This window comes from Aquarana catesbeiana, linkage group LG04 (genome assembly GCF_042186555.1).
Source record: "Aquarana catesbeiana isolate 2022-GZ linkage group LG04, ASM4218655v1, whole genome shotgun sequence".
Lineage (NCBI taxonomy): Eukaryota > Metazoa > Chordata > Amphibia > Anura > Ranidae > Aquarana > Aquarana catesbeiana.
Genome location: NC_133327.1, coordinates 486,364,803 through 486,391,993, shown reverse-complemented (window position 1 = coordinate 486,391,993; position 27,191 = coordinate 486,364,803). Strand labels below are relative to the sequence as shown.

At 43.8% G+C, this 27,191-nt stretch overlaps 1 protein-coding gene across 2 annotated transcripts in view; it reads left to right on the top strand.

Annotated features, from left to right (window-relative positions):
- TMEM178A (transmembrane protein 178A) overlaps nt 1-25,822 on the top strand; it is a 272,580-nt gene extending 246,758 nt beyond the window's left edge. The window contains exon 3 of one of the 2 annotated variants that reach the window (XM_073627651.1): nt 20,192-25,822. In XM_073627651.1, coding sequence (XP_073483752.1) covers nt 20,192-20,433 — 242 coding nt within the window. In that variant the 3' untranslated portion in view covers nt 20,434-25,822. The remainder of the gene's footprint in view (nt 1-20,191) is intronic. The other variant, XM_073627650.1, reaches the window with a different exon arrangement.
- Nucleotides 25,823-27,191: the final 1,369 nt, after the last annotated feature.

Genomic DNA, 27,191 nt, shown 5'->3' with positions numbered 1-27,191 from the left:
CCGGCATGTTACCATATCGGTTTTAAAAAGGACCGCAACTCCGCTGCAGGGCTCAGCCGCAAAAGACCAAAAGGAGGGACCGCATCTCCACTCCCTTTTTGCTAGATGGACATCGGCCAAAGTATTGAGCCAGTTCTCTTGCAAAAATAAAATCTAGGCATCAAACTCGCTGAGCAAAAATAAGGCAATATCACGGGCTCTTGCAGATTTAATGCTGGCGACATTAATGGTCGCCACCTTTAACGGAGTGGGAACCGCCATCAGGATGATTGGGGTAGTCGTTTCTTAACCTTTGCCACACGCTCATCACCAGAAACAGCTCTCTTCAGACTACGTGACTCCTCCTCATCCATGGATGATAAAGAGAAAGATAGATCAGACATCTCATCACCCGACAAAACTGAAAAAGTATTACCAAGAGGAACCCCTCCTGGGTCCGACTCTGAGGAAGAAATGACCACTTTACTTGTCTTCCTCTTCTTCTTTTTCTTCCTCCTACACTTCTCCCACTCCTCATCATCCGAATCCCCCTCAACAGAGGGTGAGACATGGGATATGGACACCTTTCCCTCAACCCCTCCCCCATCCAACACCCCCACACTCCCCTGACCACGTTTCCGCTGTTGAGGGACAGGGACTGGAGGCTGAGAGGCAAGATCCGCTAAACCTGCCCCCCCCCCCCCCCCAGCAGCTTCTGCTAGTCCAGAGGATCTACATACAGTAAGATTAGGAACTACCACATGGGGGACAGACTCAGGGACCACATTACTAGGGGAAACAGAATCTGAAACAACAGATGTAACAGACACAAGAGGGACAAACTCAGGGACCACATCACTAGGGGAAACAGAATCTGGAATAGATGTAACAGACACAGGAGGGGCAATAACAGTTTCCTCCCTAACTTTAGCAGCCTCATCCTCTTTATCGAGCCTCTGTAGCTCAGCCGCCAATCCTGGCAAGTTATGTAATGCCTCCGGGCACTGACTATAAGCATGACCGAGCTTCTGGCACAAATTGCACCGAATCTCGGTACAATCTTTGGCCAAATGACCCAAATCCTGGCATAGTGAGCACTTCTTGCGAGTACAGGTTGATGCAAAATGGCCTTCGTCACCACATTTATTACAGACCTTAGGCTGACCCTGGTAGAAAATGGTCAGCCTATCCCTCCCCAGAAAAGCTGAACAGGGAAGGTGTTGAACTACATTGCCCAGCACCCCCAATTTTAGTGACACTGTCCAGGCCCTGTCCATATCCCATGCTGATCAAGGATCTTCCGCAGTGGAGCGAGGACCTCACCATATCGGCGTAGCTATACTATCAAATCTGCCTCTGGTATGGATTCTTTACGCACCAGGATCGTCACCGATTTTATCAGAGGCTGCCTAGAAATAACCTTTGGCACCAAACCACTCCACTGCGGAAGGCCCCCGCACCTACTATACCTCTCCCAAAATAAATCCAGACCCTCTGGCTTTACAAAGGACAAATCAAATAACTCCCCACTGGGCAAATCAAAGCAAATATATCCAAGGCTTTAAACCCCATTTTTAAAACCAACTCAGCCACCCTCCCCCTTACTGGTGGGGTCCCCTCCCCCTCCCACTTCAACTGAACCACATTCCTCCTCCTCTACACACTAACCATCCCACCACCAAGCCTCCCCAAATTGTGACTAACATTTTAAAAATTCCCTCCACCCTCCTTGGTGCGACTTCCCACAACAGACGCATAACTCCCCATATTCCTCCTTGCAGAGGATCTATCTGTGCGATTAGAAATATCTAAAACAACTTTGGCAGATAACGATTGCACAGATTCGAGATTGGATTGCACACCTGATGAATCTTTCCTCTGCTGAGCTGAAGAAGAAATGACATTTTTACCTATAGCAGCCACATTAACCCCTTCATCACCACCACCCACACATCCTTTGCTTTATCAGTATTATTGCTGTCATTATTTTCTGGCACATTCATAGTTCCTGCCGTGTCCTCACTCACTGCTGTCCCCATACACACATCACCTCCAGGCAGACTCTTCTCCTCCATCAGGACAGGATTTTCAGCTGAGCAGAGTGAAGATTGTTCTAATACAGTAACAGGTGAATCATTGCAGGAGACTTCCATGGCTGTCTCCGCTTCCTCATGCTGCACTGTGCTGATCCCCTCCCCCACCTGCATCAATCAGCCCAGGTGAAGGTGAAACAGGCTCTATGGATCTGGCAGCCATCTTGCTTGTAGAACTACAGGTCTCAGCAGGAGCAGCAAAATCCATGTCCGGGGTGTATGATGCAGATCCATCCACATTGCTCTGGTGAGCTGATGACACCTCTGCCAGGGGTTTTCCCTCCATGTCTGCAGAAGGAGTTTCTGCTACAGAGAAACCAACAGGCAGCTGTTTGCAGGGCTCCTTCCCTTTCTCAGCCGGGACACCATCCACTACAGCCGGGACACCATTCACCACAGCTGGGACACCATCCACTACAGCAAGTGGGGCAGACATGTTGGAAGGAGGCAGCACAGCGCACTGGGATTTTTCCACCAGTGCTGGCTCTGCCGGTCTGTAACCCCTCTGCTCATCCTCAGGGACTTCCAATGGTTTACCAACAGACCTGTCTGCCCTTAGGGGTGACTCCATCTGTTGGATGACCTTTAGGGTGCCATGTTCACTCTCAACCCCCTGGCTGGTTGCCACTCGCAATTCCCCAGCCTGACATGGGGGGAGAGGTGCAGAGGCAGATGAAGCTGGGTTGTCTGTTACCTGCAGCTGCTGATCCACAGAACTCACCTATGTCTGGCTGGCAAATCTTCTCTCATTTTTAAACTTTTCTGCAAAAGCTCCACTTTTATCTTTCAATTTCTCCAATAATAAACATTGTTTCTTTACCTTCTCCTCCATTTGCTGTAACTCTGGCTTCATGACCAAACGATTCTTACTCCAGGCCTGGAAATACTTGGCCCTGAAGTTTTTATGTTCAGCTTTTAAATATTTAAGTTTCTCCTCAGCTTTCAATTGCTCGAAAACGATCAATGATCTTCTGTCCACATTTTCAGCAGGGCCTGGACCCTCCCAGTGCCTCCCCCAGGATCAGGCATTGTTCCTGGGCCAAGCTAGCAGGCAAGGCCCAGGCTTGAAAAAGGCTGGTTCTCACGGAGAGCTCTTTGGGTGTGTCCTCTTCCTCCTTCCCACTGACCACCAATGTAAGAAACATTCTTCCTACTGACCACCAATGTAAGGAACATTCTTCCAACTGATAACCAATGTAAGGAACATTCTTCCCTCTGACCACCAATGTAAGGAACATTCTTCCCACTGATCACCATTGTAAGGAGCATTCTTCTCACTGACAACTAACGTAAGGAACATTCTTCCCAATTTTTCTTTATTAAAAGTCTTGCAATCAATAAGCATAAAAACAATATATATATATATATATTACATACATAAATTTATACATATTTACATAAAAATTAAAATAAATATAGCAAATCTGCTCTCAAACAAAGAAAGACTTTACAGCAAAAGCAAAAAATCTCAAATAATCATGTCATTACTGGGGAAGATAAATCTCACTACAACTCACACCACTACACCAGACAAACCTACAAGGTCAAGAAACAAACCCGCACCCATTATGCATGCAGTCCTTCTTCAAAAAGAAGATACTAACAAAAGCTAAAGGAGTGAAAGAAACAGAAAAAGAAAAGAGCTCCTCACCCAAAGAAGGGCAATTCACCAAAGGAAGGTCTGATATTCCTCCACGCCCTTTTCCAGACCGCCCAAGACTTCCTGCCCTTCTCAAGACCTCAAATTTTCCCAACCTCACCCAGAATATCAATATAATATAAAAGTGGATTGCGCTAACTTCTGCGTATGATACCACTGCTGAAATATGCAAAAATGTAGCATGCTTTTCTGTATCAATTGATATTGTGTCAAACATATACTGTCCACATAGTGTTACTAGTGACAAAATAATATTCCAAAAAGCTACCAAAAAACTGTTTAAAGTGCTAGTGCTAAAAAAATTAAATATGACAAAATCTTAAAAAAAATGTGCATTGTGCCAATATTACTTAGTGACCATCAAATATGGTCCTAATTTTTACAGACAGTCTACTGACTGGAATGGTACCAGCTAATTGGAGAAAAGCCAATGTAGCACCAATATTTAAAAAGGGCCCAAAATACATCCCTGGGAATTACAGACCAGTTAGCCTAACATCAATAGTATGTAAACTCTTGGAGGGGATGATAAGGGACTATATACAAGATTTTAGTAATAAGAACGATATCATTAGCAGTAATCAGCATGGATTCATGAAGAATCGTTCTTGCCAAACCAATCTATTAACCTTCTATGAGGAGGTGAGTTGCCATCTAGATAAAGGAAGGCCCGTAGACGTGGTGTATCTGGATTTTGCAAAAGCATTTGACAGAGTTCCCCATAAACGTTTACTGTACAAAATAAGGTCCGTTGGCATGGACCATAGGGTGAGTACATGGATTGAAAACTGGCTACAAGGGCGAGTTCAGAGGGTGGTGATAAATGGGGAGTACTCAGAATGGTCAGGGGTGGGTAGTGGGGTTCCCCAGGGTTCTGTGCTGGGACCAATCCTATTTAATTTGTTTATAAACGACCTGGAGGATGGGATAAACAGTTCAATCTCTGTATTTGCAGACGATACTAAGCTAAGCAGGGCAATAACTTCTCCGCAGGATGTGGAAACCTTGCAAAAAGACCTGAACAAATTAATGGGGTGGGCGACTACATGGCAAATGAGGTTCAATGTAGAAAAATGTAAAATAATGCATTTGGGTGGCAAAAATATGAATGCAATCTATACACTGGGGGGAGAACCTCTGGGGGAATCTAGGATGGAAAAGGACCTGGGGGATCCTAGTAGATGATAGGCTCAGCAATGGCATGCAATGCCAAGCTGCTGCTGCTAACAAAACAAACAGAATATTGGCATGCATTAAAAGGGGGATCAACGCAAGAGATAAAACAATAATTCTCCCACTCTACAAGGCTCTGGTCCGGCCGCACCTGGAGTATGCTGTCCAGTTCTTGGCACCAGTCCTCAGGAAGGATGTACTGGAAATGGAGCGAGTACAAAGAAGGGCAACAAAGCTAATAAAGCGTCTGGAGGATCTTAGTTATGAGGAAAGGTTGCAAGCACTGAACTTATTCTCTCTGGAGAAGAGACGCTTGAGAGGGGATATGATTTCAATTTACAAATACTGTACTGGTGACCCCACAATAGGGATAAAACTTTTTCGCAGAAGAGAGTTTAATAAGACTCGTGGCCACTCATTACAATTAGAAGAAAAGAGGTTTATCCTTAAACCACATAGAGGGTTCTTTACTGTAAGAGCGGCAAGGATGTGGAATTCCCTTCCACAGGCGGTGGTCTCAGCGGGGAGCATTGATAGCTTCAAGAAACTATTAGATAATCACCTGAATGACCGCAACATACAGGGATATACAATGTAATACTGACACATAATCACACACATAGGTTGGACTTGATGGACTTGTGTCTTTTTTCAACCTCACCTACTATATAACTATGTAACTATAAATATTACATATCACCATGCATATATACTACATGCTGCAAAAAATGTCCTCAACATATGCATAAACACTACAGCCCACTTGATGTCCTCAGATGTCCTACTTCTGTGCAGTAACATTAGGTGCTACCAAAAGCTATCTAAAGTGCTAGTGCTACAAAATATATTAATACTAAGCAATGTGCCAATATTACTAACAAAATATCACATATAAACATGCATATGTACTACATAGTGCAAAAAAAAAAAAAATAAATGTCCTTGACATATGCAAAAACACCACAGTACACTGGATGTCTTCAGTGAGTGATCACTTCTGTGCAATGACGTTCCTTTTCAATATATTGTGCTCCTAATTCACCATTTATCGTGACTTCACCACCACCTCATTCAATGGCCACTCACCAGATGTAATAAGAAAAAACGCCTTTGGTTCATTAAGGATAACCAATCCGTTTGTGATGGGTCCAATAGCAGCCTTTCCAAGCAATGTATTAGTGTCTCTTGCTCTGTGCAGTGCTCATAAAGACTTCCTTTGATGGTCACTAATATTTGGCACATTGCACATTTTTTAATATTTTGTCATATTTTATTTTTTTAGCACTTTAAACAGTTTTTTGGTAGTTTTTTGGAATATTATTTTGTCACTAGTAACACTATGTGGACAGTATATTTTTGACACAATATTAATTGATACAGAAAAGCACGCTACATAGGATAGATATCCTATTTTTGCATATTTCAGCAGTGGTATCATACACAGAAGTTAGCGCAATCCACTTTTATATTACACTGATACTCTACCATTTTTGTGTAGGTTTACATGATTGCAGCAAACTAGTAAATTTTTAGTTTTGCGCCGGTAGTACATCTGGTCGGATCACCCAGAATATCGTGCACCGCCACCTCAACAGAGAGGACTTTCTTCTGCAGGGTAATCTGACACTGTGCATTCCATGTGAAGTAACGGACAACTATAGTAACTAGAAAACGTATATCGAAATCAAAATCCCAGCGAGTCGGGAATGCCCCGTACACCCACTCCGCATAACTCATTCGATAAAAAAAGGGAATGCCTACAGCCCTCCCCGCCCTTTTATACACCTCTATGTTAAAGGGACACTGCAGCAGAAAGTGGTCCATAGACTCCACTTTACCAACACACTCCGCTCTAGGACAATCCCGATCATCCACGGGGCGATGCTTCAAGTTCCCTCTGACATAGAGCCTTCCATAGAAAGCAAGTCAGGCTTGATCCCTAAACTTCAAAGGGATTCTTTCTAAGTTGATTAAACGCAACCCCTCCCTCATTACAGAGCCTGGGAAATCCTTTAAGGCCAGTGACACACTGAAAGCAGAGCTCAAAATCCTCTTCTCCAGAAGCTTCCTGGGGAGGGACTTGATATCCTCCACTGTCACCTGCCACTGCCGAAGTATTTTCAAACACGGGGCAACATAAGCCGGGAGCTTGCCATGTCGGGCTCTCAGACTTTTCACTGGCCCGCCATCTTCCCAGCATCGCAGAAAAGGCTTAAAACAAGATTGAAAAATACCCACCTATCCCGGCGGGTTCTCTGCCAGCATTTTACCAAGATTGTACTTTAAAAAGAGCAGCGAAAAGAAAACTATTGGGTTGACCATTCCTAGGCCACCTAGACAGGTAAGTTACATTGCGTTTGATCAGGTTCAGCATATTTCCCCATAACAGTTGGAAAAAACAGCTGTACACCCATGCATAGAGAGATACTGGCAAGATACAGACAAAGCTGACATATAAAAAGATTGGGACCAGGTATGTTTTGATCAAGTCAACTCTCTCCCTTAAGGAAAGCTTCCATTTCTTCCAGCTTGCTACTTTGGCATTGGCACACACCAACCTGCTTTCCCAATTTCGTTGACCATAGTCACCAGGACCAAATTTGATGCCCAACACTTTAATTTCCTGTTGGGGCTCTGGGAAGGCATCGGAAGTTCAAAGCTTTCACCCTCCTCACCCATCCAGAAAACTTCACTCTTTTCATGGTTGACTTTAGAACCAGAAGCCTCCGTGTACTGCTCTATCATAGGGACCACCTCCTGCACCTCCTCCGTCCCAGAGACAATAACAGACATATCATCGGCATAGGACACGACCTTCAAAGGTGGCACACCAGCAATGCCCAAAGGCACCCCACGCAAAGATCCATTCTCTAGCCTTCTTATGAAGGGGTCGATTGTGAATACATATAACAGGGGGCTCAGAGGACATCCCTAGCGCACACCAGAGCCAACCTCAAAAGGCCGTCCAACCCAACCATTAACCAGTGGAAAGCTCTCAGCCCCTCTATATAATGTCTTCAGCCAATCTATAAACCTTCCCTGCAGGCCGTATCTACCAAGTAGCAAATACAGTTACTTGTGATTGACTATCAAAAGCCTTCGCCTGATCCAATGCCAGCAAGTACTTTCTCCATCTAGCAGCCCTGCATCGTTCCAAAGCCTCCCGGACCGCTAAAACCGCTGAAAAGGTACTTCTACCTTGGACTGAGCAGTGCTGTTGACTGGACAACAAATCGCCTGCCACTGACGACAAGCGCCAAAAAAGAATGTTCGCCAAGATCTTTCTATCAACATTGAGAAAACTGATGGGGGGCCAGTTCTCAATCATTGAGGGGTCTTTACCTTTTGACAGAAGAATCACAGCAGATTGCCTTATGGAGGGAGCGAGCGCACCCTCTTCTAGACAGCTGTTATAAACCCCTGCTAAAAAGGGAGTCAGAATGGACTTAAAACACTTATAGAATTCAGCTGTCAACCCATCTGGCCCAGGCGATTTTTTGGTAGCCAGCTTCTTTATAGCATGAACTACCTCATCCACTGAAATTGGTTCTGTCAAATCCATCAAAGGCAACATAATATTAACAATAACATTTCCCAATCCTGGAGTAGAATTCACAAGCTTTCTATCCTGTCCCAACAAAGGTACTTTCTTCCCAGAAGGTATGTGTAATATGATCTGAAGATCTCCAGGATCCCTGATCTGGACTTCACCTGGGAACCCATACTATCCCCTCAGGCCTATGACCGTCTTAACTGCTATGCCTTGCTTACAGTCCTGGTAAGGATCAGGCGAGTGATATTTTGCATAATCCCTCTCCAGAACCAAGGAGGCATGCTGGTAGTATTGACACCTCCTAAGAAGAAATTTCACCTCAGAGATCTCCCCTGGATCTCCTCTATACGAGATAAGACGATCAAGCTTCCTCCGCAAATGCTGGTAGGCAATGTACATACCAAGCTGCTGCTTTTTACTTATGACCTTCAAAAGTCAAATTGCCCTTTGTTTCACAAGTTGCCACCACTCTGACTTACTGCTGCAAAAGTCCAGAATAGAAACCTGTGCCTGAAAAAAATCCTCAAAGGATTGTCTTAACCCTGCATCTTCCAGGAGAGCCGAATTCAGTTTCCATGTACCCCTTCCCCTGGGTGGAGTATCTGAGGCATTCAGAGTCACAGACAGTATACAGTGGTCAGAGAACTCCACTGCCCTCAACTCAGGAGCCGAGAAAGCAGAGTTCTCCTTTTAAAAAAAACCTATCTATCCTACTCTGACTATTCCCTCTCTGAAATGTGAATCCAGTGCTGCCAAGGCAGTGCTTAATATGCACATCTACCAGGCCTGCTTGTCTCACCATATCTCTAAGAAAAACGCTATCGTAACCCAACCTGTCTATGGAGCCTCTCCTGTATTCAGGCCTAATTATGGTGTTAAAGTCACCTCCAAAGACAACCTGCTGGGATGTAAAAAGGAAGTGCTTGATCTCTGTGAGGAGGCATTTTCTGCCCCATTTTGACTGCGGTCCATAGATATTGATCAGGCGCAGGTCCTGCCCCCTAACAGAGACATCCAAGATCATACATCTCCCCATTTCTACCTCAATTACCCACCAGCATGTTACCATATCGGTTTTAAAAAGGATCGCAACTCCGCTGCAGGGCTCAGCCGCAAGAGACCAAAAGGAGGGACCGCATCTCCACTCCCTTTTTGCTAGATGAACATTGGCCAAAGTATTGAACCAGGCCTCTTGCAAAAATAAAATCTAGGCATCAAACTCGCTGAGCAAAAATAAGGCAATATCACGAGCTCTTGCAGATTTAATGCTGGCGACATTAATGGTCGCCACCTTTATCGGAGTGGGAACTGCCATCAGGATGATTGGGGTAGTCGTTTCTTAACCTATAGCACACTTTTATCACCAGAAACGTCTCTCTTCAGACTACGTGACTCTCCCTCATCCATGGATGATAAAGAGAAAGATATATCAGACATCTCATTACCTGACAAAACTGAAAAAGTGTTGCCAAGAGGAACCCCTCCTGGGTCCGACTCTGAGAAAGAAATGACCACTTTACTTGTCTTCCTCTTCTTCCTCCTAAACTTCTCCCACCCCTCATCATCCAAATCCCCCTCAACAGAGGGTGAGACATGGGATATGAACACCCTTCCATCAGCCCCACCCCCATCCAGCACCCCCACATTCCCCTGACCACGTTTGCACTGCTGAGGGACAGGGACTGGGGGCTGAGTGGGAAGATCCTCTAAACCTGCCCCCCCAGCAGCTTCTGCTAGTCTGGATGATCTACGTACAGCAGGACCAGGGACCACCACATGGGGGACAGACTCAGAGACCACATTACTAGGGGAAACAGATGTAACAGACACAAGAGGGACAGACTCAGGGACCACATTACTAGGGGAAACAGAATCTGAAACAGATGTAACAGACACAGGAGGGCCAATAACAGTTCCCTCCCTAACTTTAGCGGCCTCATCCTCTTTATTGAGCCTCTGCAGCTCAGCCTCCAATCCTGGCAAGTTATGTAATGCCTCCAGGCACTGACTATAAGCATGACCGAGCTTCTGGCACAAATTGCACCGAATCTCAGTACAATCTTTGGCCAAATGGCCCAAATCCAGGCATAGTGAGCACTTCTTGCGAGTACAGGTTGATGCAAAATGGCCTTTGTCTCCACATTTACTACAGACTTTAGGCTGACCCTGGTAGAAAATGGTCAGCCTATCCTTCCCCAGAAAAGCTGAACAGGGAAGGTGTTGAACTACATTGCTCAGCACCCCCAGTTTTAGTGACACTGTCCAGGTCCCTGTCCATACCCCATGTTCATCCAGGACCTTACACAGTGGAGTGAGGACCTCACCATATCGGCGCAGCCATACTATCAAATCAGCCTCTGGTATGGATTCGTTACGCACCAGGATCATCACCGATTTTATCAGAGGCTGCCTAGAAATAACCTTTGGCACCAAACCACTCCACTGAGGAAGGCCCCTGCACCTCCTATATCGCTCCCAAAATAAATCCAAACCCTCAAGCTTTACAAAGGACAAATCAAATAACTCCCCACTGGGCAAATCAAAGCAAATATATCCAAGGTTTTAAACCCCATTTCTAAAACCAACTCAGCCACCCTCCACCTTACTGATGGGGTCCCCTCCCCCTCCCACTTCAACTGAACCACATTCCTTCTCCTGTACCCACCAACCATCCCATCACCAAGCCTCCCCAAATTGTGACTAGTATTTACAAAATTCCCTCCACCCTCCTTGGTGTGACTCCCCACATTTCTCCAAGCAGAAAATACATTTGTGTGCTTTGAAGCATCTGACACATTTCTAGCAGATATTGATTGTACAGATTTGGTCTGAACAATCGATGAGTCTTTCCTCTGCTGAGCAGGGGGAGGAATGTCATTTTTATTTTGCCCAGCAATATTAACCCCTCCACCCACCACATCCATTGCTTTATCAATATTATTGCTGTTATTATTTTCTGTCACATTCATAGTTCCTGCTGTGTCCTCACTCACTGCTGTCCCCATACACACATCACCTCCAGGCAGACTCTTCTCCTCCATCAGGACAGGATTATCAGCTGAGCAGAGTGAAGGTTGTTCTAATACAGCAACAGGTGAATCATTGCAAGAGACCTCCATGGCTGTCTCCACTTCACATTGCTGCACTGTGCTGCTCCCCTCACCCACCTGCATCAATCAGCCCAGGTGCAGGTGAAACAGGCTCTTTGGAGCTGGCAGCCATCTTGTTTGTAGAACTACAGGTCTCAGCAGGAGCAGCAAAATCCATGTCCAGGGTGTATGATGCAGATCCATCCACATTGCTCTGGTGAGCTGATGACACCTCTGCCAGGGGTTTTCCCTCCATGTCTGCAGAAGGTTTCTCTGTAGCAGAAACTCCAACAGGCAGCTGTTTGCAGAGCTCCTTTTCTCTCTGTTCCTCAGCCAGGACACCATCCATTACAGCCAGGACACCATCCACTACAGCCAGTGGGGCAGACATGTTGGAAGGAGGCAGCACAGTGCACTGGGATTTTTCCACCAGTGCTGGCTCTGCCGGTCTGTAACCCCTCTGCTCATCCTCAGGGACTTCCGATGGTTCACCAACAGACCTGTCTGCCCTTAGGGGTGACTCCATCTATTGGATGAACTTTAGGGTGCCATGTTCACTCTCAACCCCCTGGCTGGTTGCCGCTAGCGATTCCCCAGCCTGACATGGGGGGAGAGGCGCAGAGGCAGATGAAGCCGGGTTGTCTGTTACCTGCGGCTGCTGATCCACAGAACTCACCGATGTCTGGCTGGCAAATCTTCTTTCATTTTTAAATTTTTCTGCAAAAGCTCCACATTTATCTTTCAATTTCTCCAAAAATAAAGATTGTTTCTTCACCTTCTCTTCCATCTGCTGTAACTCTGGCTTCATGGCCAAATGATTCTTACTCCAGACCTGGAAATACTTGGCTCTGAAGTTTTTATGTTCAGCTTTTAAACATTCCAGTTTCTCCTCAGCTCTTCCAATTGCTCAAAAACGATCTTCTGTCTGTAGACATCCACATTCTCACCAGGGCCTGGACCCGCAGTCAGATCCTCCACCTCCTCCTCACTAGGCCCCGTATCATCAGGGGAATCCCTCCCAGGGCCTCCCCCAGGATCAGGCATTATTCCTGGGCCAAGCTAGCAGGCAAGGCCCAGACTTGAAAAAGGCTGGTTCTCACAGAGTGCTCTTTGGGTGTGTCCTCCTCCTCCTTCCCACTGACCACTAATGTAAGGAACATTCTTCCCACTGACCACCAATGTAAGGAACATCTTCCTACTGATCACCAATGTAAGGAACATTCTTCCTACTGATCACCAATGTAAGGAGCATTCTTCTCACTGACAACTAATGTAAGGAACATTCTTCCCACTGACCACCAATGTAAGGGACATTCATCCCACTGATCACCAAATGTAAGGAACATTCTTTCTGCTGACCACCAATGTAAGGAACATTCTTCCCACTGATCACCAATGTAAGGAACATTCTTCCCACTGATCACCAATGTAAGGAACATTCTTCCCACTGATCACCAATGTAAGGAACATTCTTCCCACTGATCACCAATGTAAGGAACATTCTTTCTGGTGACCACCAATGTAAGGAACATTCTTTCTGCTGACCACCAATATAAGGAACATTATTCTTGTTCTTTCTGTTGAAGTGTACAGATATATCATTGTTGTATATAAGGAATAGCTCTCAGTATACAGATATCAGTGTTAGGGAAAGCACACAGTGTATAGATGTCAGTGTAACACATAGGAAATATCACTAAGTGCTATTCCCTATATACAATCCCTGGCAAAAATTATGGAATCACCAGTCCCTGAGGATGTTCCTTCAGTTGTTTATTGTTGTAGAAAAAAAAGCAGATCACAGACATGGCCAAAAACTAAAGGCATTTCAAATGGCAACTTTCTGGCTTTAAGAAACACTCAGAGCCGGTTCACACAGGGGCGACTTGTCAGGCGACCTAGCCGCCTGACAAGTCGCCTCCCGTTCTGTACAATGGAACCGTTCTAATAGGAGCGATGCAAGTCGCTCCGACTTAGAAAAAGGTTCCTGTACTACTGAGGCTGAGGCAACCTGCAAGTCGTGCTGCCCCTGTGTGAACCAGGGCTCAGTGTACAGATATCAGTGTACCAGGAAATAGCACCTGGTAGATGGGCACTGGGGAAGAAGGAACACTCAGTCAGCCTGGCTGGTGATCATAGACATGCTGTGATTACACACTGACCTGCTGCTGCACACAAGGCAGATCAGGTGGCTATCTCCGTCATGACTCCACTCTGTCTTCACTCTGCAGCCTCCAGCTCTCTCACTGGCTTTCGCCTGCGGCATGCATGTATACTGTGGCCCCGCCCCTCTGCTGAATTCCCCAGGAGGAGAGGTGGCTGGAGCGCCTGCAACTACTATCATCCTCATGGTCCGTGATCCCTCTGTAATCCCGGCCAGCAACTGAAACTTCTCATATAGCTTCACCAACTGCAGGCAGGGATGACATCGCTCACTACCTCCGCGGTGCATAAACTTCCCCAATCCTTCATAATAAGCTGTGGGCATATCCAGGGGCAGACTGAGCCGCTCATGGGGCCCCCCTGACTCCGGGGCCCTCGGTCGGTGACCAAGTGCCGAATGGTCAGTCCGCCCCTTTACATTAATAAGAACATCATGCGCTGAGTGGAATAAGCAGTTTCAGTGTTGTAATATGAATAAAAAAACTAATTGGAATAACAGTATGCCCCCACATGAACATGAAATCACAGTTCTGTACACCAGCAGTGTACAAAATGCCCTTACAGAAGAAACCATTCTAGTAGCATGTTCTTTTTTAGCATATGAGCAATGCAGCACAACAGAGTGACTCCTTGTGCTGCCTTTTCCTCTTCCATTCTGAGTTATGCTGTACAGTGAATTGTAAAAGGCTGCTTTTAGGTTTCACCTCTTCACCATAATTTCTTGTCTTTTTGACAATTGACAATTTAAACGGAGTCAGTGGACTACATTAGGGCACAGAAAGGGATATCAAGTTAGCTTTAACCCACATAAAAATGCAGCAGCAAAGATGATGATGACACCTTACAGATATGATACGTCTCCTCCTGAGTCAGAGTGACAGTTTCTCTCTACGCTAGGTGGTCCCTTCACTCGACTCAAGTCCAAGCAGCACTGACAGTCCTGCTCCCGGCTTGCCTTGCTCCTGTCCTGCTGACCCTCACACGAGGCTCTGGCCGCTCCTCTCAGCTCCCTAGCACATGACATAAAATGACATGGCACCGCCTTCACTAAACCTGCTTCCCCTGCTGGCGCCACCCAAACGCACTATAGCAGGCACTCAGATGGTCTCGGCTGGCGAGCTGAGCGTTACAGCCATATTTTTTACTGGCAACCCTTTCCTGTCAATGCCATTTACTGGCAGGAGAAAAGTGCCCGTTTTATACTGGCTGCCAGTAAAAATAATGACGGTTGGCAACACTGGTAAGGGATCACAATGATTACCACTTCAGTCTTACAACGCAGAGTAACTAGATACCAAACATGTCATGCTTTAAAATTGCACACGCTCGTGGAATAGCGACACACTACGGCACTTAAAAATCTCCATAGGCGACACTTTAAATTTTTTTTATAGGTTATCTGTTTAGAGTTACAGAGGAGGTCTAGTGCTAGAATGATTGCTTTTGCTGTAACATTCGTGGCGATACTTTACATGTGTGGTGCGAACACAGTTTAGATATGTGTGTGTGACTTACGCATGCGCTTGCTTCTGCGCATGAGCACGGAGGGATGGGGGGGCGCTTAAAAAATTTTTTTTCTGATTTTTCTTTTTTCATTTTTACGCTGTCAGTTTAATTTTTTTTATATCACATTTATTCCTATTACAAGAAATGTTAACATCCCTTGTAATAGAAATAAGCAGTGGCGGACTGTCCTTTAGGGGCGCCGCCCCCTCTCTCCAGCCACCCCCTTTATGAAGTGGATAGATTCATGCATAGCATTAATCTACCCACGGCCGCCCCCTATTCATGTGTCCGACTCCTTTTGGGTCACCGGGCATATGAATTACAGAGGCCAGGTTTTTTTTGTGAAGAACCTGATTAGAGCCATAGGCTCTAATAGGCTTCAAAATAGGGTGGACTCAGAACGAACCTCACCCAGGTGTGTTGCAACAGCGAATGAAAATTCGCTATTGCAACACTGATCCTCCTCCTGGCCAATCAGGAAGCAGGTATGAAACCTGTTTCCTGATTGGCCAAAACGTCAGGCGATCCTATTGGATGCCTAGCGCCGGGAGGAGCAGATACCGTGGAAGCTGCTCCAGGAGAGCATACCAGAGCAGCTTTCCCCGAGCCCTCCACACTGGAAGATGGCCACATCCGACCTCTCACCGCCCGCATCCAGAGTGAGGTCAGTGGATGGTGGGGGTGTGTGTGTGTTAGTGCTGCGCTGCGGGGGGGGGGGGTAGTGGCATTCCCTCCCACCACTTCTAAAAGTGTTCCAGTGGCTCATGAGCCGCTCGGATTGCTTTCCTTAAAAAAAAAAATTTAAATACCGGGGTTATGACTGATGGCCATAACCCTGGTAAACCACTTCAAAGCCACAACCTATATATATGTATTATGGTCTTGAAGTGGTTACAGTAAGTCCACCTTTAGATCTAATGATCAGCGAACAGGGAAAAAAAGTGCCTGAAACCTTTGTAGCTTACTCATAAAAATAAGCACTTACATGCATACCTATAGAAAACAAACCTTTTAACCAGTATGATCAGCATTAGAATTAACATAAATCATACATGATTATCAATATGTACTGTACATATTCTGGTACACTGTATATTGAAATTTGAAAGAACAATCAAATAGTATGGCAATTGTTTCAATACAGAAACGAGAATAATTTTAGGCAGGCCATAAATTATGCAAATTTTCCTTCCTTCAAGCACAGGTGCAAGGAAAGAAAATGGCTTGATTCCCCCATCAACAGAGTCAGTGTTCAAGGGGGAATCCCTCCCACAGTGCTACTGTGTTTTGCTGTAGGGAAGCTAGGGAGCCTTCCTCACAATGATCCCTGCTCCCAGCAATAAATTTAAAATTTAAAAAAGTGTAAATTTAACGCTTAAAAGTATTACCTCTCAAATAATCACGGCACCCAATCTGAAAATACCTTCATCTGCCTTCCAAGCAAGCTATTGATAGATTTGTTCAAGCATCAACATTTCATAGTCAGAATTTTTCTTTGATTTGAATGCTGGTCCACTGTAGCAGAATCATGTATATTCAAATGCTTGTTTAGAAACAATTTTAGTGACTTTTTGTATATGTCTTTTCCCATATACTCTAGATCAGTACCCTGCTGATGACTATGACCAACCAGTGTAAATAACCATCACCCTCACATTATATCCACATCATTCTCATACGGACACCAGAATTATTCCTAGACAGATTTTGCGAGTGTGATTAGGAATGGTCACCTGACTGATATTACACCTAATCAGACTTATCTTTAACTTGACTGCTATATCCCTATTACACTGATCTTTAGGCACTGCACCCAACTTTGACATCTCCTTTTAGAAGCTTGTGGGTGGGGCTTATGCACCCTAGTGGGGACAAGTGGAACTTTACTGACTAATGCCTAGAACCAAGGCAGGAAGCTGCAACTGCCCAGTTAACTTAAAGTGATTGTAAACCTTTGTGTTTTATTTTCTTTAAATAACAAACATGTCATACTTATCTCCACTCTGCAACTCGTTTTGCACAGAGTGGCCCCGATCGTCCTCTTCTGGGGTTCCTCGTGACTCTCGCAGCTCCTCCTTGCATCAGATAACCCCCTAGGAGAAGCGCTCTCCCGGGTTACCTTGCGGGCATGCTCCCGAGTCCAGCATTTGCATCCATAGACATGAATGCCAGGGTCGGCCCGCCCCCCGCATCATTGGATTTCATTGACAGCAGGGGGAGCCAATGGCTTCGCTGCTATCAATCTATCCAATCAAGAGCCGGGACCCAGGGCAGAGAGGGAGAGCGTGTCTCCGCCGAGGGAAATACGGGGTTCAGGTAAGTAAAATGGGGGGGCTGTCGCTGCCAGAAGTTTTTTCACCTTAATGCATAGGATGCATTAAGGTGAAAAAACATGAGGGTTTACAACCCCTTTAATATAATCCATGGCTGACTGCATTACACTGATAACACCTGGACAGACACACTCTCCATTAAAGAACACCTCTTCCCAGGTCTGCAGCTTTTAGGGACTGGTACTGCTGAGCCTGTACTGGTTTTCACAAATTCATGTCACCTCTCTCCCAGTGACTAGTCCCATGGTTGATATGGGATATAGGAAACACTCCCCCTTCTCTCCAACCTTGGTGCTTGCTCTCTCCCAGGGTCCCTCTGTGACTCTCCTCTTTCATGACTTCAGACTGGGTTCCTAGGCACTCTGTGCCTAGTTTCCAGGTCCAGTCCCAAAAATTGGGGAGCCGGACGCTAGTGGAGGTGCCAAATAGGTGCCATAACTCACTCCACTACCAGTGTGACCGTCACCTCTGCCATGTCACCCGTCTCCTGGCTGATTGGTTGCCTTGCATGGAACACAGATACTGTAGTCCTTAGCAACAATACATTAACTTCTTCTGGATAGTACTCTGCGTTTTGGACCCATGTTCGATATCTTCCTCTAACTCAGTCCCCTTGCTGTGTTGCAAGCCCTGTTCTTTTGATACGTTGGGCATGCATCCCTTTAAGAGACTTGAGATCAGATAAAGCAAGTAAACAAGAGACGCCAAGCTGTCAATAGTGTAGCACAGTTTATTCACAGCAACATAAAATACAGTACAAATGCACTCACAGACATTCTGGGTGACAGGCGTTGCATAACTCAGCATGGGACAACCAAGGGAAAGTCCAATCCATCATGGAGCCGCTGGCTGTAACAGCTGAAGTGGGATGCAGTGCAGGGAACTGGAAGAACAAGGAGCTGCCACGAGGGAAGAGCCATCAGGAGAGCTGTCAAACCCCAAAATTCTGCAGCCAAATAGGAACACATTTTGGAAGCTAAACCACGCCTCCGTCATCAGCCTAACAGCGGGATCTCCAAACTACAGCCCTCTAGCTGTTGCAGAACTACACGTCCCATGAGGCATTGTAAAACTCTGACATTCACAGACCTGACTAGGCATGATGGGATTTGTAGTTCCTGAACACTTGGCTCCTGGCTGGTTTAACGAGCACTGCTAGGAAAAACAAGTGCTTACAAAGACAGACAAGTTAATCCCTTGTAGGTACCTGCCTACAAGCTGTTGGACCCAACCCATCATTAACCACTTGCTGACCGCCGCACGCCGATGTACGTCCCTTTTTTGGCAGCGGATAGCAACTAGCTGCCATAACCCCGGTATCCCCGTTTTCATGCGGCGGTCAGCTTTCAGATAAAAGTGGTCTCTGTGGCAGATTCGCCACGAGATCACTTTTATCGGTGGTGGGAGAGGGCCCCCCCGGCGTGATCCAGTGCCCTCCGCCGCTTACCGGAGCCATCGGTAGCGGTGGAGACGATCGCGTCTGTCCCCTTGCTGTGCCTGGAGACGAGTGAGGGGAGGATGGCGCCCACTCGTCTCCATGACACTGCAGGGCGGAAGCGAAGTCAAAACGTCACTTCCGCCCATACGTCTTAAAGGCACATTTTTTTCAATGTAATTTTTTTTAATTACTTTTTTTATTTTTTTATTGCATTTTAGTGTAACTATGAGATAAGAGGTCCTGTCATGCTTTTTTCTATTACAAGGGATGTTTACATTCCTTGTAATAGGAATAAAAGTGACACAATTTTTTTTTTTAAAAAACAGTGTAAAAATAAATAAAATTATGTAGAATAAATAATAAAAATATATTTTCTTTAAACCCCCCCCCTCCGTCCCGACGAGCTCGTGCGCAGAAGCAAATGCATACGTGAGTAGCGCCCGCATATGAAAATGGTGGTCAAACCACACATGTGAGGTATTGCCGCAATCGTTAGAGTGAGAGCAATAATTCTAGCCCTAGACCTCCTCTGTAACGCAAAATATGCAACCTTTAGAATTTTTTAAACGTTGCCTATGGAGATTTTTGAGGGTAAAAGTTTGACGCCATTCCACGAGCGGGCACAATTTTGAAGCGTTACAGGTTGGGTATAAATTTACTCGGCGTAACATTATCTTTCACAATATTAAAAAAAATTGGGCTAACTTTACTGTTGTCTTATTTTTTTATTCAAAAAAGTGAATTTTTTCCAAAAAAAGCGTGCTTGTAAGACCGCTGCGCAAATACGGTGTGAAAAAAAGTATTGCAATGACCACCATTTTATTCTCTAGGGAGTTAGAAAAAAAAATATTATATAATGTTTGGGGGTTCTAAGTAATTTTCTAGCAAAAAAAACTGTTTTAAACATGTAAACACCTAAATTCCAAAACGAGGCTGGTCCTTAAGTGGTTAAAAAGCCCTGTAATGATGTAGGGGTCAACACAACTAACCACAGTGCACAGTAGTGGACCAGCACTATTGGATGCTAAAAATTTAAAAAATATGTCTGGTTCTAAAGCCTGTTTATACTTGTGCTATGGAGGGAAGAGAAAAATCTATAATACAGTGTAATGAAAAGCATAGTTACACTTTACATTTAAAAAAATGGCTGAAAAAAGTTACAAACTTCTGTATATTTTACTAACTTATATCTCTTTTGTTTTAGGAATATTTTGCACCATTTCTTTGTGTACTTATGCAGCAAGTGTCTCCTATGATCTGAATCGCTTGCCACAATTTATTTATGGGCTTCCAAGTGATGTGGAACATGGATACAGCTGGTCTTTGTTTTGTGCCTGGTGTAGTTTGGGCTTAATAGTAGCAGCTGGATGCCTCTGCACTGCCTATCCATTTATCAGGAGGACCAAGATTTTGCATCTAAAGTTTGCCAGAGACTCCTGTGTATGACTGAGACAAGTTATAACTTTCCTGCCATTTTCAAGACACCCTGTGCACTACAAAACTGATCAAACCTGAGCCGCACAGACAAAAAAAGAAGAAAAAATATGTTGGAAGCACAAATACTGTAAGCTTAAAGATTCAAGGAAGATATAGCTTCCTGCTATGTACAAATAAATAGTTAATGACCCAGTGGCCTTCATTGGTCCACTGTTGGTTCTGCCCTTGAGTCATTTTGCCTGCCTTGTGCACTACTGGAAACTATCCACTGGAATGTAACTTGGTTGGAATTATAAACTAGAATTGGTCATTTGTTTAGGAACAAAGTAAAACTAAATATCCACAAAAACAACTGACACAGCCTTCCAAAGCATGGAAATACTGTGAAATCAAGTGCTTTAAGAATCCATTATTTATGCAACATGTTTATGTGCGTCACTGACAGATTTGTCAACATGAAAACTTTGCGGAGTTAAAAAAAAAACAAAAAAAAACAACTTCCATCTATAGTACTGCTTCTATTTTCTCTTGCTTTTGCTTGTCACCATTTTATAGAAAATAAAAAAGACATGTTTTGGGAAACAGACCTTCAGGAGTTACAGTGCTATACTGTTAATCTCATGCTTGAAAAATTTTACATTCAAGCTGTTTCAAAACTATTTGCGCTCCTGTTCAATTATTATAACCATTTTGCATCTTACCACATCTGATGTGATTTCTTAAACTGTGATTCCTGCTGTGCCATAGAAAGCGGTTATAAAATACAGTGAAACTAATGACATTTTTTTTGTATATTGCCCATCACCAATTTTGTTATTTTCTTCATATAAGTGGTGTATCATTATATCCATGCACATTGCAGCAAAAATCTCACTGGATATGTCTTTATAATACACATTTCAGTAATATGCTAACCAGGGACCTACACGAACATGGGGATTAAAAATGACACAATACCTATCAAAATCTTAACACTTGCAGAATAACTCAATTGGAACTGTCTATTCTCCATGGCTATCAAGCCAGGAGTTGGTAAGGGGGCTTATTATGACTACTGTCTGTGTCATCAACACAGTTGATTGCTAGCTCATTGGGAACCTACCCCCTTTGCTGCCTTATTTTATTATGAGAAAGTTATTATTACTCAGGCTTTTTTAAAGTGGTAGTAAACCCAAAACCAAAAGTGTAATATATTGCAGCGTACAAATCATTAAATGTGGTGGCTGTAGTAGATTTAGGCCTTTTCTCCTCTGCTGTCACCTGGTGTTCTGGCCAATAATACACCTCCTGTATTAGAGTGCCTCCACTCTGGATAAAGGAGCATAGGGGGCACCTTTGGACAGCAGTATTATCAGTCTGGGGGGAGGGGACTGTAAGATGTACTAGCAGATTTAAATACACTAACAAATTGAAGCCCAATACAAGCTAATACTTTATAAGCAGTCACTAAAAACTTTTTTTTTTTTTTTTGGGAAATTTTACCCTTTTAACTGATACATCTGCAAAAGCGTTTGTTCTTTTGAAAAACAACAGACTTACTGGCCGAATGACCAGATGAAAATAGATGGAAGAAAGCCTAAAAAAGAAAACTAATGTGGCCATCACATCTAAAAATTGATAAGCTGCAATATTATAAATGCTTGCATTTGGGTTTTTTGCTTTAACATTAGTGTATGGTTGATTTGAAATGGGATATTGATTCCGGGGGTGATATATAGATATATATAGATATATCTATATATATCTATATATATTTTACTTCTTTAGGAGGTACCCGATAGAACACCTTTGGGATGAATTAGAGCGGAGACTGCAAGCCAGGCCTTCTTGTCCATCATCAGTGCCTGACCTCACAATTGCGCTTCTGGAAGAATAAAGTGCAAATCGTGAGTAAAAACCAAGCGCTGAGATGGATATAAATGAATCTGAATAAATGCAAATAAATATACGTGAATAAAAATTAAATGAGTACCGTGAATCGATCAATAAAATTAAGCTGCTATCAATGCAAGGTGATCAGAATCCCATAAAGTATAAAACATAAAATATAAAAAATTTATGCGTTCTAAAAATTGATCAACCAATGTGCAAAAACTGTATCAAATTGCAAATAAATAAAATATTAGAAAAATGCTCAAATGAATAAATAATCAGATACGCATATAGATGAATAAGTACCTATTAAATAGAGGTAAATAAACTCCTGGTGCTAATACATATACACATACCCCCCAAAAAATGATATGTGACAGTGTGTAGAAATAAATAAATAAATAAATAATGCCGATCTGATAAAGAAGCAATCATAAAGTGAAAAGATTCCAGCGGAGATAAGTTAGTCCAAAAAATAAATGAAATTGGCCCAGTAGTTCATTCCTTAATCAAATTAATTGATTCACTGTGTTTGATCGTTATTCATGATTTTTGGCTTTTCTTACATCCCACTTCAGCCATGATACTGTTGGTAGTTTGGTTATCAAGGGAATGATTTTATGAAAAGCAAGCAAAAAGATATATCATTGTGCAGTGAACTAGAAGAAAGTACACAAGCGAACAGCTTAAGAGATACACTCACATGCGCCTGGTTAAATAAAGGCATTCAGGTATGCAGATTGCAGTCAGCCGCTGTGGACGTGGCTTCCCATAGAGAAACCGCTGCTGTTCAGCTCGATGTGTCATGCAGCAGTGAACGCCCTAGGTGATTTGATACAGTTTTTAGAGCGCATCAATTTTTTATATTTTATGCTTCTGGAAGAATGGTCAAACATTCCCATAAACAAACTCCTAAACTTTGTGGACAGCCTTCCCAGAAGAGTTGCAGCTGTTATAACTGCAAAGGTTGGGACAAATCAATATTGAACCCTACAGACTAAGACTGGGATGCCATTAACTGCTTCCTGACCGCCTCACGCAGATATACTGCGGCAAAAGGGCATGTACAGGCAGATTAACGTACCTGTATGTTGCCCTTTAAGAGGCGGCTCACGCCCGCGCGCCAGGAGCTCCATGATCGTGGGTCCCGTGGGCTCGATGTCCGCGGGCATACCTGCGATCATCTTACGGTGAGGAAGAACGGGGAGATGCTAATGTAAACAAGCATCTCTCCATTCTGCCTAATGACACTGACACTGATCACGTTTCCTGTAATCGGGAGCAGTGATCAGTGATGTGTCACACACAGCCCCTCCCCCCACAGTTAGAATCACTCCCTAGGACACACCTAACCTCTACAGTGCCACCTAGTGGTTAACCCCTACACTGCCAGTGACATTTTTACAGTAATCAATGCAATTTTATAGCATTGATCGCTGTATTAATGCCAATGGTCCCAAAAATGTGTCAAAATTGCCCGATGTGTCCGCCATAATGTCGCAGTCACCATAAAAATCGCTGATTGCCATCATTACTAGTAAAAAAAAAAAATTATCAATAAAAATGCCATAAAACTATCCCCTATTTTGTAGGCGCTATAACTTTTGCGAAACCAATCAAACACTTAATGCAATTTTTCTTACCAAAAATATGTAGAAGAATACGTATCGGCCTAAATTGAGGAAAAAAAATGTTTTTTTATATATTTTTTTGGGGATATTTATTATAGGAAAAAGTAAAAAATAATGCGTTTTTTTTCAAAATTGTCGCTATTTTTTTGTTTATAGCGCAAAAAATAAAAACCGCAGAGGTGATCAAATACCACCAAAAGAAAGCTCTATTTGTGGGAAAAAAAGGAAGCCAATTTTGTTTGGGAGCCACGTCGCACGACCACGCAATTGTCAGTTAAAGCGACACAGTGCCGAATCGCAAAAAGTGCTCTGGTCAGGGAGGGGGTAAATTCTTCCGGGGCTAAAGTGGTTAAAGTGCATGTAAAGGCAGGCGTCCCTATACTTTTGACAATTTAGTGTATAATGGTTTTTAGTTTATGCTTATGGAGCCTTTTTTATAGTGTAACTAAACACAAAACCTTTTTTTTCCCCCTTCTTGTTTTGGCTAGAGTGGAGAGGAAATAGAACAACTGTCAGTTTTTTATTGCTGTTTGTGCCCCAGTTAGGAAGATTCACCCCATTTGTCCTGTTTAAAGAAAGTTCCAAATTTTAGGTTGACACTAGAACAGTAATAGAGGGGAAATCATCCAATGGGTATTATAGTTCTTGTGACTCTGGGGACACACTGAGATTCCCTCACTTTGAAGGGATTTCTTCTCACTTCATGTTTTGACTATGGGACAGGAATTGAAGGGAAATCTCCTCTATGGGATGGGACATGTAAAAATGTAAACAAAACAGTTTTTCCTTTAGTTACGCTTTAAGTTTATAGTACTCAAAGCCCAGCATTTACTTATTTCTGACTGTTCTTTTATTATTATACAGAGTTAAGACTATTTATTATTATACAGAGTTTATATAACACAATTACTGTATAAGGGGAGAAAGTACAAATACAATACAGTTTTATACAAAAGAAGTATGAGGGCCCTGCTCGTGGAGCTTACAATGAAGAAGGGAGGGGAAGGTGATACGAAAGTTAAAAGCTGTGGGGGATGAGTTGATGGAGGTGGTTAACATACAGATATTGGGTGGAAGCAGGGTAGGCTTTTTCTAAATGAAAAACAATAAATATATAAATCTCCAGCAGGTGGCAACCTTCCAGGTGGTCAATAGTAAGCAAGCCCCTCCAGGTGGATGTGATGTAAGGTCCTTGGAACCAGGGAAACACCAGGAAGAGCCACCAGAGGCAGCAGACTACCTGTGTATATCACATGGATGAGAACCACTGTGGACAGCAAGGAAGTTTTGTAGGCCCACAAGATGGCCTTGATGATGTCACGTGATGCAAATGGGTGTGGTTACATGTTTTGGGGCTTGGCCCCTTTGTCAAACTTTTTTAAATAAATGCCACACTTAAGTGGTGGTGCCTTTCTCTCCTCCTTTTTGTTATTACATGGTTTGCTATGGTTAGATAGCTGCATCAGACTGTCAGTTTATGAACGAATGGAATCTCTATACAGATTCGATGCATTCATTCAAGTAAAGTGATACAGAGAAAAGGACTATCTTCAGTCCCTTTCTCTGTCTCAAAAAAAAAAAAAAAAGATATAGGTGTCTGTTTAGACCTCTGATATCTCACTAAAGACCCCACTCCCCAAAATAAATAAATAAATAAATTTTAAAAATATAACTGAAAAAAATGTAAAGAAAAAAAAAAAAGACCCCGCACTCAGCCTCTCCATGGATATGGCCCCCCCTTCAGCACTCACCCCTCCATGGCAACGGTCTCCCCCTCACTCACCCCTTCTCGGCTTCCTTGGGAGAAGCAGGAAGACCATAACGAATATTAATTCGCTATTGTCACAAGTGGGTGGTTTCGGGGTGCAATGCTCTGCGCCCCAAGCTCAACACTTTTCAAGCCAATTAGAGCCTCAGGATCTAATCATGTGGCTTGAAAAAAAAACTCATACAAACGTATGAGTCCGGCACCCTGCAGGGGAGCGGTGCCCCTACTGGACTGGCAGCTTCTGGCAAGACCCCTTTCACATGGAATGGACTCTGTCAAGCACATCTGCCTGCTCAGCGGGGGGGGATCTGTCTACTGATCCCCGCTGAGCAGGTGGATGACAAGTCTGTGTCCGCTCTGCCGATGCAGAGCAGACACAGAAACAGCCTGCTGTTCTCTATGGGGCGGTCGGATGGAAATGGACTGCCTGTCCATTTCCATCTGTTACCATCCGATCTGCTAGATGGATGGGGAATGTTATCCCCATCCCCCTGTTTTTAGCGGACTGGATCGGACGCAGACGGGTGTAAACGGACACATGTCCATTTACATCAGCCTCTCTCTCTCTCGAGAGAACAATGGGTGGTCCGATTGGGCCCGCCTGAAAAACAGGCAGGCAGACCCGATCGGTGTGCTTGTGTGAAAGGGGCCTAAGGCTTTGTTCACACAGGGCATACACAGCGTACCTTTACAGGAATGCACAGATGTTCCATGCATCTCTGTGCAGGCAGTCCCATTTGGGATGTAGCAACTGCACGAACAGAGCCGTCGCTCCCAATTTTATATCCATGTAGGTCCGCATGCATGTCCCTGAACTCACACTGTCTGTGTTCGGGGTCATGTACCCACATGGATATCAGATTGTGAACTGTACAGAGCTCTGCCTGTACAGCCGTTGCATCCCAATTGACATAAATGGGACTGCCTGTACATGGATACACGGAACACCTGCGGGTAAACATGGCCCTGCATGGGCATAAACTTTAGTATGCCACATGTAAACGATGCTTTAGTACTAATTTAGCATGAATTTTGTAAGTTACGTTGTGTTTATGTGCAATATTAATGAGTTTAGTGTATTTTTAGCGAAAATAGCGATATGATGAACATTTGCACAATTATTGCAGGGCCCAAATAATCAGTAGCACTTGTTTTTATTCTACAGGTCATGTGCTTTTAGAAAATGTCTAATTTGAGGGGTCTTTTCAAATTCTGAAAGCTGTAAGTGAAAAATGTTATTTACAGTTTTGCATACCTTCAGTTTTCACCATTTTACAAAAAGGTGCAATTTAAAATGTACAAATATTTGTTATTTATTAAAGGGGTTGTAAAGGTAAAAGTTTTTTCACCTTAATGCATTTTATGCATTAAGGTGAAAAAACATCCAACAACGATATTTGCGCAAATATCGTGGAGCCTTAAAAATCAATAGCACCTTTTCATTCTACTGGTAATATGCTTTCAGAAAATATATGGTTTGGGGGGGGGGGGGGGTC